Source organism: Amphibalanus amphitrite, unplaced genomic scaffold, assembly GCF_019059575.1.
Source record: "Amphibalanus amphitrite isolate SeventyFive unplaced genomic scaffold, NRLGWU_Aamphi_draft 000218F_arrow, whole genome shotgun sequence".
Taxonomy (NCBI): Eukaryota; Metazoa; Arthropoda; class Thecostraca; order Balanomorpha; family Balanidae; genus Amphibalanus; species Amphibalanus amphitrite.
Genome location: NW_024881713.1, coordinates 53,811 through 73,264, shown reverse-complemented (window position 1 = coordinate 73,264; position 19,454 = coordinate 53,811). Strand labels below are relative to the sequence as shown.

At 53.1% G+C, this 19,454-nt stretch overlaps 1 protein-coding gene across 3 annotated transcripts in view; it reads left to right on the top strand.

The window, feature by feature from the left end:
• LOC122385411 (protein ECT2-like) overlaps positions 1 to 12,797 on the top strand; it is a 72,541-nt gene extending 59,744 nt beyond the window's left edge. For 2 of the 3 annotated variants that reach the window (XM_043373653.1, XM_043373654.1), the window contains 4 exons: positions 2,632 to 2,794; positions 8,192 to 8,263; positions 8,833 to 8,864; positions 11,748 to 12,797. In XM_043373653.1, the coding sequence (XP_043229588.1) occupies positions 2,632 to 2,794; positions 8,192 to 8,263; positions 8,833 to 8,864; positions 11,748 to 11,994 (514 nt within the window). In that variant the 3' untranslated portion in view covers positions 11,995 to 12,797. The remainder of the gene's footprint in view (positions 1 to 2,631; positions 2,795 to 8,191; positions 8,264 to 8,832; positions 8,865 to 11,747) is intronic. The other variant, XM_043373655.1, reaches the window with a different exon arrangement.
• The last annotated feature ends 6,657 nt before the right edge of the window (positions 12,798 to 19,454 follow it).

The window sequence follows — 19,454 nt, the reverse complement described above, 5'->3', positions numbered from 1 at the left end:
CGTACAGAACTACAGGGCGTCTGGGACGTGTAACTCGCACTGCGACTGGGGGTGTAACGTATGTGAGTTCAGCCGTACAGTACCTACCGTGGGGCGCACCAGCGCTCAGCAGACTTGTAAACGACTCAAATTTTTTTTGAGTCGATTCTTTGTTTGTGTCTGGAAATTTGAATCGATTCATCAAACGACTCATGATGTTAAATTTGATTGATTCGAATCAACTCATGACTCATCAAGTTCCTCGATAAAATGATTCGAATCAACTCATGACTCGAGCAACTAGCCAACGGAATGATTCGAATCAACTCATGACTCACATTTTGATGAATCGATTCAAATCAACTCATGACTCGCACGACATTTCTATTGAACTTATTTCATTCAACCCATGACTCCCTATAGGCATTTGTTGATTATTTGACTCAAAGCTATGATAAAATGAATATGCCGCATACCACAATTGTATTAAGCAGCATAGTAGCCTTGACCAAAGATTCAAGCAGCTACCTAGTAGGACTAGGTACGTAGGTACCTACCTTACACCTACCTATCTTCAACACTCAACAGTCAACAGTGCAATATCAGATAAATTTGTAAGTAACTCTGAGAGACAATTATAATATAAGTGAGGACTAAGGAGTAGCATAGTAACCTATCTCTTATTATTACCTAGAAAGTCTTTTTGAAAATTCAAAAGCACAAGTTCCGAGAGGCATTCATGTTTTTTTTTTAATCAAACTTTTTCTACATGATAATGAAACAAATGTTACTACTTCTTACTTATCACATAAAATTATTCAAACAGTACAACCTCAAAAATAGGATTAATCCCACCTGTGACACATTCAGCATCAGCAGGGACTCCATGGGCCACGAGGAGCAAACGAGGAGGCCATGACCTTGCATGAGTGGCTCAGGCCTCAGAATCAGATATGATCTTGAGTTGAGACTCATTGAAAGTAGTTAAGGTATCGCCCGTATCGCTGGCGTCACCGTCGCCTTCCCGCCAAGGTAGGCCATAATGACCAAGGTTACGTATGTCAAACTAGTGGCAGCTTCAGATCGCAGTTACCGTGCGATCGTACTAACTTACTGCAAAATTTGTGCTAACCTGCTGCAGTGGAAAACAAGTAAGTATTATGTCCGTGAAGTTAGCGTCAGCAACAACAACGAATACAGCGTCGGATTCAGAACCGCTCAAAAAACTCATATTAAGTCAATTGGGGGACGGGGAGCAAGAATATGACCTTTATTTGGCCCTAGCTCTTACCCCTTACCCCTTAATCGGCCCTTAAAGGAAGGGGCGCGTCAAAAGTGCCTCAAGGGTTCGTCTGATCGCCAAAATAAGGGTCGCAATCGATTCTTCGGGTCAATACCTAGCCGCAGCCTCGGGTTCCAGATGTGTGCAACTTACCCTTGAGGCACTTTTGACGCGCCCCTTCCTTTAAGGGCCGATTAAGGGGTAAGGGGTAAGTTGCACACATCTGGAACCCGAGGCTGCGGCTAGATATTGACCCGAAGAATCGATTGCGACCCTTATTTTGGCGATCAGACGAACCCTTGAGGCACTTTTGACGCGCCCCTTCCTTTAAGGGCCGATTAAGGGGTAGGGGGTAAGTTGCACACATCTGGAACATCTGGAACTAACAAATTTGAAGTAAGTTAGTACTTACTTATTTTCCACTGCAGCAGGTTAGCACAAATTTGCAGTAAGTTAGTACGATCGCACGGTAACTGCGATCTGAATCTGTCACTAGTTTGACATACGTGACCTTGGTCATTACGGCCTACCTTGGCGGGAAGGCGACGGTGACGACTGACGCCAGCTTTACCGACCTAGGTGAGTTTATTTATATTATAGCATAGCCTATAGGTAGTTTGGGCGTATTTGACTCTATAGACGCCCAAATTCTTATGCTGTTGATTGATTATTGGGACCAAATTGGGACTGGGAGAAGGGGAGGCAGCCGCAGGTGTCAATTCTGACTTCTGACATGTAAAATGTAGGTACCTAGGTAGTGTAGCAGGCACTTGGTTTGGTAAGACTAAGTACCTATCAACTGCCAAATGCTTTTGGCTCATTAGGCGCCTGTGCCTGAGCCTCTGAGGCTCTTGTAAGTCTGAAATATGGAGTTAAGTGATGGCTAAAGCTGAGGGGGTGATCTAGCATTGATTATTAGGCTGTTGATGCTGACTTGTAAACGACTCAAATTTTTTTTTGAGTCGATTCTTTGTTTGAGTCTGAAAATTTGAATCGATTCATCAAATGACTCATGATGTTAAATTTAATCGATTCGAATCAACTCATGACTCATCAAGTTCCTCGATGAAGTGATTCGAATCAACTCATGACTCATCGAAAAACGGTTTGATTCTGAGTCGATTCACGAATCAACTCAGAGTCGTTTACAAGTCTGGCGCTCAGAAGCCCGTCCAACTAGTTAGCCCTCACAAAATGAATCGTCGCGTGCTTCATTTCCTTCCCCATATTTTCTCATGCTTGTCTGACCGTTCTCCGCCCATTACCGTCCCACCGACCCTAATGCCTGCATTTACATCTACCCCGCGTCCCAGCCGACTGACGGAGCTGGGACACACTGACCCACCCCGCCCCGCCTCGCTCGTCTGCAGGTTCGCCACCAAGACGGGTCGCAAGGTGGGGCGCGCGTTCAGCTTCAAGCAAACGCCCAACAAGCTGCGCCGGGCCGTGTCGACCGTCATCAGCCCGTTCCAGGGCGGCACACCGTCCGGGCCCATGTCCGAGATGAGGATGGCCTCCTCCTCCAACCTGAGGGTAAGTGGGACCGGGGGTGATGGGCTGGTGCTCCTGATGGCGCTCCTGAGCTGAGCTGAAAGGAGCATCTCAGTTGTCCTTTTGGGGAGGTGAGAATCCCTTCCAACCCAGTCAGAATCGAGTTGGGGACAGAGAGGGTCCGTAGATTGAACAGTTGATGTGGAGCGCAATGTCAGGCGGCTAGAAGACTCCGGTAGTTGTAGAGTCGCCAAGTTACCTTTCAATAAGCTCCGACCGAGGAAAGGGAGGACACGTTGGTCCGGCTTGGAGCGGCGGCCCCAGTTGGCTCCCGGTAGGCGTGGCCCGCCACTTGCCGGGACTGAGGACGGGGGAATTAAGTAACCGGTCCCATCCCTGGCTGTGAGTAGTGCTCCGCTCAGAGTTTGCTGAGCCCCGTTTCCCGGATGTTGGATGAAGCGTTCATGAATACTTGGCTGGCGCAGATCCCGGAAATTCCCGGCAGCCGAAGTGGAAATTCGGGAACTTTGTTACGTCCCCGGATTACAGTTGCTGCGAGCGATCGTTTGCGGCACCGGACGCGGTCGTTGCAGAGCTGTTCCCGTGTAGTTTGGAGGTCCCCCGACATGTGTCATTCCCAACCAATGTCCACCGGGTCGAGTCGGGTCGATTGTTGGCACTTTCGGGAAGTGGATGGAACAGCGAACCACAGTGATGTGCTCTGAAATGAGAAGAGGCCAGCAATTACTGCACTAGTTGATGAGTATGTTAGCCTACTCGTAATGCTGAGATGCTTTGTGCAGTACAACCTTGAAAATGTTGATGTCCTATACCCAGAAGTGTAAGCATCTAACGGGAGGTTCTATCGACCCGCGTCGAAATTCGTTCGCAATCAAGCGCCGTGTCCCATCAGCTTTGTAGAAATGACGTTTTTACCATAAGGGTCATTTCTGTTTAGTGCACCTCATCTCTGTCGATCGACTCGTTAAAAGGCAATTTTGCGCGGAAATTCGCCCCACTTTACCGAGCTTAATACTTAATCACGCCTCGTGATGTGTTCAGGTGTCATTTTCGCCAACTTTTCTCCCGGGCGGCCCCTTTGGTGATGTGGGCTGCTGCGGCCGCCGGCTCCAATCGGTAATGGTAACCGTTAACAGCGCCGACGGTAGTTAGATGTCTATGGCGCTGTTGGCTCGGCATATGTCATTAGACCAAACTTATCTGATTATTTTGGTACCAGCTCAACCGTATACGAGTAATAACCATATTGAAGTTTCCGATCGGGTGGCACTGGTGGAGAGTGACAATTTCAAGTTTAATAAGCCAATGCACAACGATTGCACGTCCAAGTCTTGCGTTATCATCGTTTAATGTAGACTCGCGGGGCTTCGTGGCCCCTCGCGTTGGCCTCATTCAAAGGATGCATTTCATGCTGTTTATTCTATAGGATTTATTTTATCGTTTGATTCCACCGCAATTGGGCTAATTCCCTTCTGCTGCTGGCTCGTGTGGAATCATGGACGATGTGCCCATCCTCTGCACCTGTCATTAGAGTAGCTCCGACGGCGGCTTTAAATAGGTGTTCTGCGGTTGTGGTGATATACCGGGCGGGGGCGTCTCTTGTCGCGAGGCACGCTGCCGCCCCCGCCCGTGCCCGTGGCCGGCGCTGCGGTCCGGCACCGGCCGTGGACCTAATCTCGGCCGGCACAACTTGCGCCGAGCGTCCAGCGCGGCCGGCACTGCATTAAAGCTGCATCGGCCGGCCGGCCGGCGCGGCGCCAATGGCTCCCCCGTGACGAGCCGGCGCCGGCGGCCGGCGGCGACCGCTGACCTGCCGGTCCGGTCAGTGACCCGGCTGACATGCTGCCCTGACACAGCTGAGCTGTCTACGACCCCCGCCGGTGACCGGCCCGTTCCGCCGGCTGGGCAGTCGGTCGGTTAGGTTCTTACCCCGCTCCGAGCCTGTGGTGTCCTCTGCCACGGCCGCCTGGCCTGCGGTAGGACACCCCGGCCCGGCCTCAGCTGACAGCAGCGGCGGGCGGGACCGGCCGCTCGATGTATGCATTGAAACTATGCAAATGGGGGGTGGCGCGGCGGCTTATCTTTGGAGCGCGGCGGCTGATGGGCGGGCCGCCGGCTCTGCTGGACCGGACCGGACACGGAGCGACGGGGAGTGGGAGAGACGGGCTCGGAGCCGCCCGGGTCCCTGTAACTGGGCGGCGGGCTCCCCACACGCCCACCGAGCTGCCGGACGGCGCACACGGCCGGGGGTCCGGAAGTGCTAGAAATTATTTGTGATTGAGTTGTTGATCTCAGTGACAAGCAAACATGCTAAAAACGAAGTGGGGCTGCTTAACCCTCGCCGGACCTATTGTCGGACCCCCCACCCCCTCGGCCGGCCGAGGGGGGAGGGTTGGTAAGACCCCTTTTTGCCGTTTCGCCCCTAATGGAGCTAGAGCCTCGCGGAAAAAACAAGCGTGTGCGCCGTTTCAAGGCGGAACGATTGATACCCGATTTTAAGGTCCCAGGTCAACCGGTAACCTCTGAGGTGAAGTCAAAAAGCCCAAGGTAGGGTTTGGTTTTTGGCAAATAATTTCGCAAAAAATGGCCGCAGAGCAGCGATTTTGGCACCATCGTGTTCGCCTGGCTCAGGCGCGTCGAATGGTATACTTTTTGTTCGGGTGAGGTCAACTTAAGGTATTGACCTCGAGTCAAGGTCAGTTCAGAGCCCACCAGGCCACGAACTTAATCGAAGGAGGTCGTATCGCATATCATTCGATTCGGGAGGTCTTCCCGAGTCCATTGGTGGCTTTCCCGAGTCGCTGGCTCAATTTGATCATGAGTTATTGACGAGAAACTCCTATGACCGGTGTGACGTCATAAATGACGTCACGGAAGGTCAAAAATGCAAAAGTAAAGCATCGGATCTTGCAAGGAGTGCACGAAATCACGATTCCGTGTGCTTGAGATAGTTTGAAATCATTCCATGCGCAAAAACAACAGTTTCCTTATTTCCCCATTCACTTTTAATGGTGAGGTCACGTGACCTCGAAGAGTTGCAGGCATTAGCAAAAATTGCGAGTAGGGCATGACAGAAAGATGATTGGTGGTTTGTATGGCATGGCCATTTTTAACGGCTCGAAATAACATTTCTCAAAAGTCTAACTAAAGAGCAAGTTGTTGTTGATTATCACTGACTTGTGTTTAGGGGTTAATAATGACTGAGTTTTTGAGTTTGGCCCAGAAATGTTGACAGCATTGTGTGCGTTGATCAATTCTGAGCTCAGGGACATATATTTCATTTAGATTATAAGCGTTTGTTTTTCACAACTTCCAGCGTTTTAAAGAGCGCCGGGCCTTCAGTAGAGCGGCGAGGTGACAATTGCCCCTACATCATGTGGTTTACTGGCGCATATCTCGAAAAGTAGCAGGGAAAAGCAGCAAAGCACCTATATGGAACAAAAGATGAGTAATCAGAGGCTAGTATGGAATGTTCATTTTTAGCTGCTCGAAATAACGTTTTTATAAAAGTCTAATTAAAAAATTGGATATGATTTTAAATTACGTCTTGCAGCTGCTTGCAAACAGCTAGCTTATCTTGCAGAAAAGCGATGCAATATGTCAGAATGATGTTGGCACAGTGAACAACAGTGCCCTGAACTAGTCTGACAGGAAATTTCGTTCAAAACGACGATTGGTCAACTAATAAATTACCACTAAAGTTCATCATTAAAATCGGTAAATGTGGTGGCCTATAGAGAGTCTAAATTGTCTTGTGTTTGGTGACAACTGACGACCTCAATTTTGACCTTAGGGCAAAACTAGCATCGGAATCGTATTCTTCGATCAATTTGGGATTAAATGATACCTATTTTGTTCATATTGCGGACAGTCAGTTTGGGGGAATTTCTAGCGCTTTTTCAGGCTGCCGGCCTACAGTGCGGCGCGGCGCGGCGCTGCGGTGACTGGATGGGTAGGCTGTGCCGCAGTGCCCGGCTGTGGCGCGGAACAGCCTACCACCTCTCGCTGGATGTGGGATTGTGGGAATGGCAGGCGCCTGCAACTTCAGAGGCGTTTACTTGAAAAGGCCTACAGCGGTTTCTGCGTTTGTTATCGAACGCAATGTAGCTTGTATGATGCATTAATTATGAAAGAGCATTTGTTTTTTTTTACGATACCTAGTTCTATGGCGATGGTAGATATTTTCTTTCGCAACGCTATTTTCTTTGGAAGCCCTTTATCTGTATTGTTCCTTGCTTTCTTTTTGGCACTGATTTACGGTGTCTGCATTTGGTTCGGATTATTTGGACGTCTAGTTTGTTCGCCAAATCTATCAAAAACTAAAAATAAACTGTCGTCCTTTGGTTCGGCGTTCCATAATTATTGGAGTTGGTCGTCGCGTCCAGTGTCCGCAGTGACGGCTGGTGCTTAAGGGTGCGGGGTGGTAGGTATGCTGCCCATCCGTCTGGTCGGGGTCTAGTGCGAACGGCTCCTTCACGGAGGGTGATCGGCCGCGGCATCTCGGCATGGGTCAACCATAGTAGTGTTGGCGGCCCCTCCACACAGGGTGATCACTGATCAGGAGCGGCGGCTCGGCGGTTCCCGTTTGAATTCTGACCGGTCCGCCGTTTTGTATTGAGTCGGAGGACTGGCGGCTGATGGATGGCTCAGGACACTGACTGTGGTGCTGCAGTATTGGTACACGACCTGTCCTGGCCGGCGCTCCACCCCTCTCCGTCCGAGACGCCGTGGATCAGGGGGTCTTTGGGAGCCCAGTTCCGAACGGGTGGAGTTCCACGGCGTGATATGGCATGTCTGCGGGGTCGGATGAGGGGTGGGAGACACGCCCAACGGCCCCGGCCCTGAAGGTAAGACGGTAGTTGTTGGGACCCGCCGCTATGCTGCAGTGCTGTGTAGTGCTAGTGACGCCAGTTGACAGATGCTCCGCTATACCGTAGAAAACTCCGTAGCGCGGATCAGAGTGCTGCGTGCTGTCCTGATACCGTGTTTGCTTACATTGTGGTGCATAATTACCGGACGGGCTCAGCTGCCCGTCAGATATATCTCGCTTCACCTTATCTTTCCTTCTTTCTTCGAGCTCTCCCCATCCCTTTCTCATTAGTCATTCCCCCCCCCCCCTGTATCCTGTAGTTATCACTCGTCAGTGCTTTTCGTCTTCCTTTATCTTTCCGACTGAACGTTCTGTTCTGGTAAGTATCTACCTTCTTACTGTATAGTTACAGGCTTCCGTATGCTAGCTGTCGGAAAGTGTAGCCCGTATGCCGTAAGCTAGTGTCGCGGCCTCTGCGGCGCGGCCCAGACTAGTGGTAGCGCGGCGGCCGGTAGTGCCGCCCGTAGCCCAGTGTCTGGGCCGGTAGTGTGTAGTGTAGCGCGCCGCCAGTCTGACCTGTAGCCGGGCACGGTCCGTGTGTCTTACAGCGTCTGATCCACCAGTCGTCAGCGGCGCTGCTGCCCTCGCCGTCCCGGCCGCCGCCGGCGCCGCTACCCAGCGTGAGTGACGCGGCAAATACTCAGCCGGCTGGCTCTCAGTCGTGTACTCTCTGACTCTCCTATACTCACTTATTGCTAATACTCTGTCCTTTTCTATCTCTCTTCCTGTCTGTCTAGCTCTTATCGCTCCCTACTCAGGTCATCTACTCTCTCTCTCTCTCTCTCTCTCTCTCTCTCTCTCTCTCTCTCTCTCTCTCTCTCTCTCTCTCTCTTTCTCTCTTTCTCTCTTTCTCTCTCTCTCTATCTCTATCTCTCGCAGCATGGCCGCATGGCGCCAGCATGTCGCTCCGGGCGCGTCCCCCGTGCCCCCTCTCCCTCCCCCCCTCCCAGACCGACTACCGTGCCGACGGCAGCAGTGGGATGAAAGTGACCAGTCCCGGCGGCCCGCTTGTATTCTGTTCGAGTGTGGCCTATTTTATTTGTGTTAGGTGTAGAAGTCTGAATGCTTTTCTCTATACATGTGTGCGAGAGTGTCGATATTTTCTGTCGACTCGAGCCCGCGTGCATCCGTGTGTCCTGTGTGCCGCGTGTTGCCACCAATCTGACGAGACTTTTTCTCGTTTCAGTAGCTAGAGGCTAGCGCGTGCTCAGAAAGTGTCCAGTAAGTGCGCACTGTGCATGTGGTCGGCGCCGGGGTACGTGGGTGTCATGTGGTCTGTTCGGGCGGTGGTGTCCTGTGCAGAGGGTCGCATGTGGTCCCGGCGGGCGGTGTTGGGCGGAGAGCGGGCGTTCGACCAGCTGTCTCGGTCCCAATGGGGCTCGTTTAGTGACTAACTGCCGCCTGCCGCTCCCCGCTCAGGCTCCTTTTTTCGTCCGTCTCCATTCGTTCGTCCTGAGCGAGAGTCGAGCGGGCTCTGCCCACAGTCGGCGCACAAACAGCGCGGCGGCCGACCCACTTTATACCCCGGACGGGAGTCGGCCGGCCGCCGCCGCTCCTTTTCTCCTCCCACCGACAGTGCTGTCCAGAGGGTTAGAACGTCCGTCCAGGCCGAGCAAACGATCTCTACTCGCCACCGCCCGCCTCGCCGTTCCTCGCCGCTGTCCACCGTGGACAGAATTCACCCACACTCGTCCACCGTGACCGCTCCTTCCCACCGTCCACCATCCAGCGAGGTCGTCCACTCCACTCACCGTCCACCGTGGACAGCTTCTCCGCCGTCCTACCCAGCCCGCCGTCCACCGCGCTCATCCGGAATTCGGAGCCCGTCGCGCTCGGTTCTCCGGCTGGCGAGCCGGGCCGCCGAGACGGCCAGCGCTTTTTGTGCGTGTCGGCGGCTGGTTGTGCGCGATGGATGGCGCCGGACGGGCCTCCGTCGGACGGGCCTCCGTCGGACGGGTCTCCGTCGGACGGGCCCGCCCCCGCGGTCTGCTCGGGAGGTGGATCTGACCGGCCGAGCGGTTTGTGAACGGGCGCTTTGGAGAGGCGCGGCAGGGATGCTTCTGTTGCCGCTGATGTCCATTGTGGTGCGGTGGTTCGCTTGGGAACTGACCAAGAAGCTGCCTTCGAATGGCTTAACATATTTTATTGCGAAAAGTTTGCTTTCTTGAATCGACAATCATCAATGTGGGTGGATGGTTTGCGGCTATGATCTTTAAAAAGTAACTTGGAGGGTCCTCGAAATGATGCGTGAATTAAGATTGTAGATTGTAGAATGTAGAATAGCGATTAGTTAGCTAGATTTAACCAGTCTATGACATAAGTTACAATATGCACCTACTCTAATGCTTAAATAACTACGTATTTAATACCTTATTATATTAGTAATTGCATGTGATAATAGCATACTATAATTATAATAATCTACATACCTACACACAGTCATAAACATATCACCCAAACTAGTGGCATTCGATGACTCGTGTTTCAAGCAGTGCTGTTGCATTTCCGAATTACCGCGTCGTCCCTCTCCAATCCCATACCGCTCCCCATACAAGCGAACCTCTGAGCCGCTCCCAACATCTCGCGGAACCAATGTAATCAATGCCCGCCGAAATCCAGGTGTCAGCTGCTTGGCTATCGTATTTGTGTTCCTGATGCCAGTAAGTCATTTCCGATCTTTACATCATTTGACGAACATAAGGCGCCATTTGCAGAGGCTGATGTAACTAGTAAGCTCCCAAGATCTTGCATCAGCCGTTTAGATGTTGTTTTGTGATACGATAGTTTTTCGTTCAGTAGCATGTTTAGAGAGAAATATTCAGATGGTAATCGATGAGCATTTTTAGCCCGCTGACTCGTTGCAAGCCGTGTGCACTTTCCACCTCGGTGCCTTGTCCTGTGGCCCGCTGGCCGCAGGTGCTGCCCTGTCCTGTGGCCCGCTGACCGCCGGTCCTGCCCTGTCCTGTGGCCTGCTGACCGCCGGTCCTGCCCTGTCCTGTGGGCCGCTGACCGCCGGTCCTGTGGCCCGCCGACCTCGGATCCATCAGAGGCACCCTCGACACCGGGCACAGCGCGTGTGCGCCGCGCCGGGCGAAAATGATTACCTCGCCGGCTCCGCTATCTCCCACCCTCCTCCGTATCATCCCCTCCCCGCCCTCTCTTTCTCCTCTTTTCCTCTCTCCCACTCTCCCCTTGTCCCTCCCTCCCCCTCTCGCTCTCCTCTATCTCTCTCACACGCACACACGCACACACATATTCTCCTTCCTCGATCTCTCCCTCTCTATATCTATCTATCATGTATCTATCTCCCGCATATCCTTACTGTGTCTCTGTACCATATCGGAGTTGCTCGCTCACATTTATTCTCCTCCAACCCTCACACTCTATCTTTCTCTTTTTCACACACCAGCTTTCTTTCCGTTTCTCTTGCTCGCCCACGCACATAACGTCTATGATCATCTAGCATGACATGTAGGCAAAGCACCAGCAGTGTAGCCGTGCACTTTGAATAGTTTATCTAATATCCACATTTGCAAAGATCATCAGTGGAGCATAGCTCAAGAAGTCTGTAGCCAGCTATAATTTTTTATTTCACATGTTCTTAGTTATAAGACAGTGCACCCAAGCAAAGGTCAGGGAAGCACTGTATATGAACCAAGCATGCTGAATGCAGCTTGTAGGAGGCATGTATTTACCTTGTATGATAGAAGCAGCTTTGGACATTTACTCAATCTGTATTGAAATTGCGCTACATGCATTTCGAGTTATGAAGAAGACTTGCATATGTCTCGTTAACTTTTAGGCATGCACCATTGCATATCGTCTTAGTTGTTGCTTTGCTAATGGTTTGCGCTTTTCCTTATAAGGTACGCTTTGCAGTAATTTAGCCCAGAGATAATGTAGCATCTCATTTCGCAGACAAATTAGTGCATACCTGGCTGATGTGCCATTCGTCTGACCCTTTCTAACTTTATCCGGGGCGGCTTGCCGACTCTGACCACTAACCCCGCCGGCCCACGGGCGGCCGTTGGTGGATTCCCACCACCAGTGACGTCATCTCCCGCCTCCAGTGACGTCACACACGTGTCTGTGTGCTGCCGGCAGGACGTCGACCCAGCGACGCCGCTCGCTGCGTTCAGCGGCGCCGCCACCATGCCCCACCCCCAGTCTACAACGCCTCTCTCATCTAAGAAGAAGTTTAAGGCAAGCTCGCTGGGGTATTCAGCGTCAAAGCTCCTGTAGCCGGCGCGGCAGTGACGGCGTACCGCCGCTGCCGGAGCGCAGCCTGCCGCGGCGGCTGGCGCGCGCGCTCAGCCTCACCGGCGTGCAGGGCTCGGCGGCGCCCGGCTGACAGCGACACTTTGTGAGCACGCGCCCGTCCCGGTGCCGGGGCGGTCTGTACATACGGGGAGAGTGGGGCCGGCAGCAGCCAGCCGCCGGCCCGGAGCGTCTGTGTGCGTGTGTGCGTGACGGGCCTCTGAGGACCTCTGAGGCCCGTCGGGGTATTTATACTCGATTAAGTAACGGGACCACTGCTGCGTAGCGTGCCGAGCCGACCTGGCCCGCGGTGGGAGTGTTTTCTGTTGACCGCTGGCTGCGCGGGGCGGCTCCCTCGGCCGCGGCCGGACCGGCCTGCCCGCGGATGGTGCAGTCGGGACGGACGGCGGACGGGCCCCGCTTAGTCACCCATCTATCAGCGCGCGTTTTCTGGGTATCAGCCATGACTCACTTCTTGTTGTCGATCTGTGTGAGTGCGTCGAGTGCCTGCGATCGAGCCGGGTTGCAGTGTGATTGGACAGTGAGGCGCCCGGCGAGCCCGTGATAGGCGAGACGTGGCGTGCTGGTGCGAGTGTGCTGGCGAGAGATGTAGGTACTAATGGACGGAATTTCGACAGGCGGCGCCTGTCGACGTGTGACCTCATGTGCGGCGCCTGTCGTACGCTCAGAGATTATCCGGCTCGTGAGTGTGTGTGACTAGAAACTGCCCTCGCTTCGGGAATGATACTATTCATCATCTTCTGTTATACTCGTGTGTATCAAGCGCCTGCGCCAGTGATTCGCTGCATTTACGTCAAATCGCCAAACTAGGTCCGTTCTAGGTTTTATACCGGTTGTCCTGTGAGGATCTGAATACATTAGTAGTGCTTTCTATTACTCCCTGTTTGTGATGTCAGTTCTGATGCTGGGACACACAGTTGCAGCTAGCTCTGTAGATGGTTTACTGGGCGAGGGTTGTGCCAGGCGGGTGAACACCTGCGCACCACCTGACGCTGACGCAGCGGGGAGGGTCGGCAGTGCTGCGGCACACCTCGGCTCAGGTCGGTGATGGAGGAGCTCGGTGGCTCGAACCGCTCCGCACGCTCCTACTTAGGAGAGCGCGCTGTCACTACAGTGAGCGATTAAATAGGTGGGGAGTCTACCACAGGGGAATCGGGATCAGCAATATAGTACAAAGTGTAGTGTCTTTGGGAACGAAACTACGATAATTACCATATTCACATTCGGCCTTTGGGGCTAAGTTGCAGTAAATTACCTGAGAGAAAATGACACCAGATGGTATTTCAACAGACGTGACGGTCGTCATACAGATCAGACCCGTTTCGCGATATTAGCGGCTTGTATCCGATCTAACTGTTAAGTTCAGCTGAAGAGAGTGAGTCTGAATTTGGAGAGCCATCAAACACGTTCGGTCGGCACTTGACGACGGACCGGGAGGCAGTTGGTGCCGCCATCGCCGACAGCTGGGGCGAAATTCCAAACAAACGTCTGCTGTCCCCTTTGATCCGACTGCCCACCTGGACATTTACATCCACTGATGGAGGCCGGCTACGATACGTTTGTCGCGCTAATGGAACAGTCCGTTTCATGGCGGTCGTCAGAGCTCCCTTCGTCGTCTAGACGAGTCGCTGAGCGGCCTGTCTGCCCGGGATACCCGTACGGAACCTGGCTGACCTGTCGTGTCAAAGTGTCACATTGCTGCGCTGTGTCAGTGTCGTGGCCGTCTGGTGTGTCACAGTGGTCTGGTCCGGCCGCCTGGTGTCACAGTGGTCTGGTCCGGCCGCCTGGTGTCACAGTGGTCTGGTCCGGCCGCCTGGTGTCACAGTGGTCTGGTCCGGCCGCCTGGTGTGTTACAGTGGTCCGGCCGTCTGATGTGTCACAGTGATCCAACCGTCTGCTGCGTCACAGTGGTCCGGCCGTCTGGTGTCACAGTGGTCCGGCCGCCTGGTGTCACAGTGGTCTGGTCCGGCCGCCTGGTGTGTTACAGTGGTCCGGTCAGGCCGCCTGGTATCACAATGGTCTGGTCCGGCCGCCTGGTGTGTCACAATGGTCTGGTCCGGCCGCCTGGTGTCACAGTGGTCTGGTCCGGCCGCCTGGTGTCACAGTGGTCTGGTCCGGCCGCCTGGTGTGTTACAGTGGTCCGGCCGTCTGATGTGTCACAGTGATCCAACCGTCTGCTGCGTCACAGTGGTCCGGCCGTCTGGTGTCACAGTGGTCCGGCCGCCTGGTGTCACAGTGGTCTGGTCCGGCCGCCTGGTGTGTTACAGTGGTCCGGTCAGGCCGCCTGGTATCACAATGGTCTGGTCCGGCCGCCTGGTGTGTCACAATGGTCTGGTCCGGCCGCCTGGTGTCACAGTGGTCTGGTCCGGCCGCCTGGTGTCACAGTGGTCCGGCCGCCTGGTGTCACAGTGGTCTGGTCCGGCCGCCTGGTGCGTCACAGTGGTCCAGCCGTCTGCTGTGTCACAGTGATCCAACCGTCTGCTGCGTCACAGTGGTCCGGCCGTCTGGTGTCACAGTGGTCCGGCCGCCTGGTGTCACAGTGGTCTGGTCCGGCCGCCTGGTGTGTTACAGTGGTCCGGTCAGGCCGCCTGGTATCACAATGGTCTGGTCCGGCCGCCTGGTGTCGCAGTGGTCCGGCCGCCTGGTGTCACAGTGGTCTGGTCCGGCCGCCTGGTGTGTCACAGTGGCCGGGCCGCCTGGTGTGTCACAGTGGTGTGGTCCGACCGCCTGGTGCGTCACAGTGGTCCAGCCGTCTGCTGTGTCACAGTGATCCGGCCGTCTGATGTGTCACAGTAATCCAACCGTCTGCTGCGTCACAGTGGTCCGGCCGTCTGGTGTCACAGTGGTCCGGCCGCCTGGTGTCATAGTGGTCCGGCCGTCTGGTGTTACAGTGATCCAACCGCCTGCTGCGTCACAGTGGTCTGGTCCGGCCGTCTGGTGTCACAGTGGTCTGGTCCGGCCGCCTGGTGTCACAGTGGTCCGGCCGCCTGGTGTCACAGTGGTCCGGCCGTCTGGTGTCACAGTGGTCCGGCCGCCTGGCGTCACAGTGGTCCGGCCGCCTGGTGTCACAGTGGTCTGGTCCGGCCGCCTGGTGTCACAGTGGTCCGGCCGCCTGGTGTGTCACAGTGATCCGGCCGTCTGGTGTCACAGTGGTCAGGCCGCCGGGTTTCACCGTCCAATGCCCGTCCTTGTTTAGGTGAATCCCCCGTCTCCGCTCAGGGAGCCCTGTGCCGGGGAACGGACACGGAGCAACATGGGCCGGGCCTGGCCGGCTTCTGTGTTCAGGGTAGAAGCCTACTGGGTCGGGGATCTGTAACGACTCGCAGCTCGTCTGAATAGAATGAGACTCGGAAGCCACGTCGAGCGGTCCGCCAGCACCTGTGGAGGCGGCGCCTGTCGTGTGACCTCATGTGCGGCACCTGTCGTACACATGGTTATTGTGTGACGTCAGATGCGCCAGGTGTCGACTGTGACTTTGTGACAGCAGGTTTCAGATGATAGCAAAACATGGATCACAAGATAACCCTCTACTCAATTATAATTTGTATGAAATTAACGGCTCCTATCACGTCGGTCCGAATGGTTATATTATACTTGCCAGATTTTAGTTTATCAGCACAACGTTAGCGGCTACCTATCGGACGATCACTCATTGCCTATAACTATGTGAACTGGGCTGTCAACGTATCAGCAGGCGCGTAACCACGAGTCTGAAGCTACTGGGGACCACATGGAAGGCCGCGAAGACCAAATATTATATTTCAGGTGTGGGATGAGATACGTGGGAAGGGTGGAAAATTGTTAAGAATAAAATCTAACTTTAAAAAGATCTTAAGCCTCGCACTGGCAGCGCATTTTTCATAACGCGGCTTGGCAGGCAGGTCAAAGGTCAAATTTCCGGGAAAAGCTATAATCTTCCAAATTACTTAGCCAGTACCTATTGGCGAATCTATGAAAGATAGCCACATGAAACTCTCACGACCGTGTCTTTCAACGAATCAGCAACAAAATGATGTAAAGTTGATTGCATTTCAGTCATTACTGGCGTGACGTATTCCCCGGGAACAGGAAAAGTCACGCCCGCTGCCGGCGAGGATGGTCGCCGGCGGAAGTTCATTCGAGGTAATTGACCTTGGTTGACCTTGTAAAGGTCAAGGAACAGTTTTGAAGGCATTTAGGGGAAACTGAACCACAGATTCGGGTTCAGGACCTCAAGAAACGCCACTAAACACGGCTCATATCACGGAGGTCAGTGTGCGAACATGCGAGGTCATTACATTGGTTGATCTTAGAAAGGTCAACATACAATGTGAAGATTCATTTCCAGTCAAATTCTGACAAATCACACGGAATAGTTTCGTTCTTGTCGATGAGATCACGTCCAGTTACGGTACGTACGATTTCGTCAAAAACGGTCAGAGGTGATACCTATTATGACGTCATAGCTCGGTGACCTGACATGACCCGGAACTGCTTTTTTACCAAAAGTTGAGCAAAAGATGTCCCAGAACTGTCGAAAATTTCAGCACGATCCGACTGATAGCTCGGCGCGCATCGCAAAAAAAAAACTCGGAGGGGGGGGGGGTCGCATCGAATCGACCCTCTCCCCTGCCAGGGCGAGGGTTAAAATGTGTGGCGGTGAGACGCGTTCAAAGCCAAAAAGTCCTTAGCCACCTCAGTGGGCTGCACCTGCACGCGGTCACGGTGCACATGCGCATTATATAGCCACTCCGTCCAGACGCCTTTGGCTCAGTGTAGACCGCATCCATGTTTTCAGCCTACGCAAGGCACTGAAGCTTCGCTCTGCGGTAGCCGATGCTGCTGGCAACACCGTCAGCTGCCTCAGCAGCTGCTCGACTTGCATGGGAGGAGAGATCAGGCGTCATGACTCAGGCTTTGGAAGGCCTCCTTGGCGTGCTTGAGGCACGTGACCTGTCTTCCCGACAGGAACACGCGCACCTGACTGGACAAGTTGTCCACCTCGAGTTCCTCGGGCCACCATTCTAACGAACTGCGAACTTTGTCCAGGCTTGCTCGGTCTGTTGGGCCACTGAGTAGCTGTTCCAGCTTTTTGGCTATTTGAGCAAATTGAGGAGGTCGTCGGTTTTACTGGGGACGGTCCCCAGCAACCCAAAAGTTACTGGGGACCGGTCCCCAGTGTCCCCAGTGGTGGTTACGCGCCTGCGTATCAGGTAAGAGTCGCAGATTAGTAATGAAAGAGCTCACCAGGGGGAGCTATTTCATTCCTAATCTGTGGCATAAGAGTAAGGTGAATTCCACCTTACTCTTTGCAGTTATTGCTACACATTGTTTTCGTTGTGAAGAGTGGCTAGGCTTTTAGTGGCCGTCCAATTTCAGCGGCGGCGTCACCTCCGGCTGACATTCAGTGCTTATGCTTGTGACCGGCAGCGGTAGCAGGCCCGGACGAAACGGGCCAATCTCAGTCCTTTCAAAGTAGCCGCCCGCCGACCGCATTCGTCCAATGGACTCGACCTTGTTTGGGATGCAAATTCGCCTTTGAAAATTCTTCCGTCGTAGAAACCAGAAAGGCCGTCGTGGTGAATTCGATCGAGGGCGGGCCGGTTGCGGAATAGGACGAGTGGTGAATTGGGAGCGGCGCGGTGACTTAATTCGGACAGCTGTCTGTCTGCTGTAGGAAGCTCTCAGCCAGTGTATCTGGCAGTGCCCCTCTCGGACTGTGTGACACCTCTCTCGGGCAGCTCTATGACGTCCCTTTCAGGCTGTATGAGACCCCTCTCGGGCGGATGTGTGACGGCACTCTATAGGGCAGCTGTGTGGCGCCCCTCTCGGACAGCTGCATTACGCCCCCCCCCCCCCCCCCTCGGCACGGAATATACGTAGGGTGAATGAAAAGTTTTGAGCCTAACATAGTTACAGGTGACGCAGATTAATGAAACTTTGGTCACACTTTTTGCCTCTATTGATATGAATGGACACAAAATTGTGAAGTCCTAGCACTTTTTCCTCACTTTTATAGCGCCTTGAATTATGCTATTTTGGGTAAGTGCTCGCGGTGTCAATGACGTCATTATTTTTTGTGAAGCGTCATCCAGTCAGTTTTTTCTTTAAGTTTAGACAGAAATAGACACCCTAAGGATGCCAATGCTGTTTAAAAGATTAAATTTGGGATACTTTGAAAGGCTCAGTAATTGATTGTTTACATTGAAACCAGTGAAAAATACCCTGATTTATTGTCCTGTTGAAACACGACCAATTTTGTCAGGATTGCCCTTCTGATCTTCCTGATTTTCTAACAAAGGTGTATCAGTGGTTCATCCTAGTAATGCCCAATTACAGTAAGACCCTTTGAAAAAAGTATACTTGCAAGACATCTCATTTATTTTCCGAATTACGGAACACTTTCCTCCTTGTTGTGACCCTGACATTTAATTTTTCAGATTAGAGTAGAGACGTTCTTTCACTGACTCCACTGTTCTTCCCATGCTGGATTGAAGTGAAACACCCACAGTTAATCATCGGTAGCGAAAAGTAACGTTGAATTCTCAGAATCTGCTTCAACTAGCTCCAAATGTCATTACACATCTCTCGTTGTGCTCTGCAGCAAAAAGCCGAGAGGCCCAATGAGCAGAGACCTTTCTCATGTCATGCCCATTGGTAAGAATGTCGCCAGCATGCTCCTGGGAGATGTCCATTCTTACCGCTATCTGATGAGCTCACAGTCTTGGATCCAGCATCCACACCCCTAGAGCAGGGTCAATGTTTTCGGATTTTGTCACATTCTACGGCGTTTTTTATATTTGTTCATTTTGGACGCTGTTCCTGCCCTGCTTGAAATTAGCAGCTCAAACCTTAACAGTGACATATGATGGGCCACAACCAATAAGTTTAATTTCAGGTCCTTTTTAATTTCAGATGAAGGCATGGCTTTGAAATCGCAATACTTTGTAAAAGTTCAGTTCTCGATTTTCTCCCTTTTCACCGAACGCGTAATCTTCTTCACTTTAACGGGCTCGAAAACGAAACGAAAAGGACTAGTACTTCAAAACTTTGTGTACACACCTAAATATAGTTGCAAAATGTGTGACCAAATTTTCATTAACCTGCGTCACCTGTAACTGTGTTAGGCTCAAAACTTTTCATTCACCCCACGTATAGTCTGCGACATGTATAGTTTGTCGGAATGTATAGTCTGTCGTAGACTATATATTCCGTGCCCTCGATCTGTGTGACGCCCCCTCTTGGGCAGTTGTGTAACGCTCCGCTCGGGCTGTGTGACGCCCCTCTCGGGCAGCTCTGTGACACCCCCTCAGGCTGTGTGACGCCCCTCTCGGACAGCTATGTGACGCCCCTCTCGGGCAGTTCTGTGACGTCCCTCTCGGGCAGCTCTGTGACGCCCCTCTCGGGCGGGCCCTCGGGCGCTCGGCGGCGCCGCCATCACCATCGATCGGGCCGCTGGGCTCGGCGCTGCGCCTGCTGACGTTTCGGCCACCAGTCGGGTGTCGACCGGCGGCGCGGCGCGGTCAGTGCGACAGGTCACCGCGGAGCGCGCCG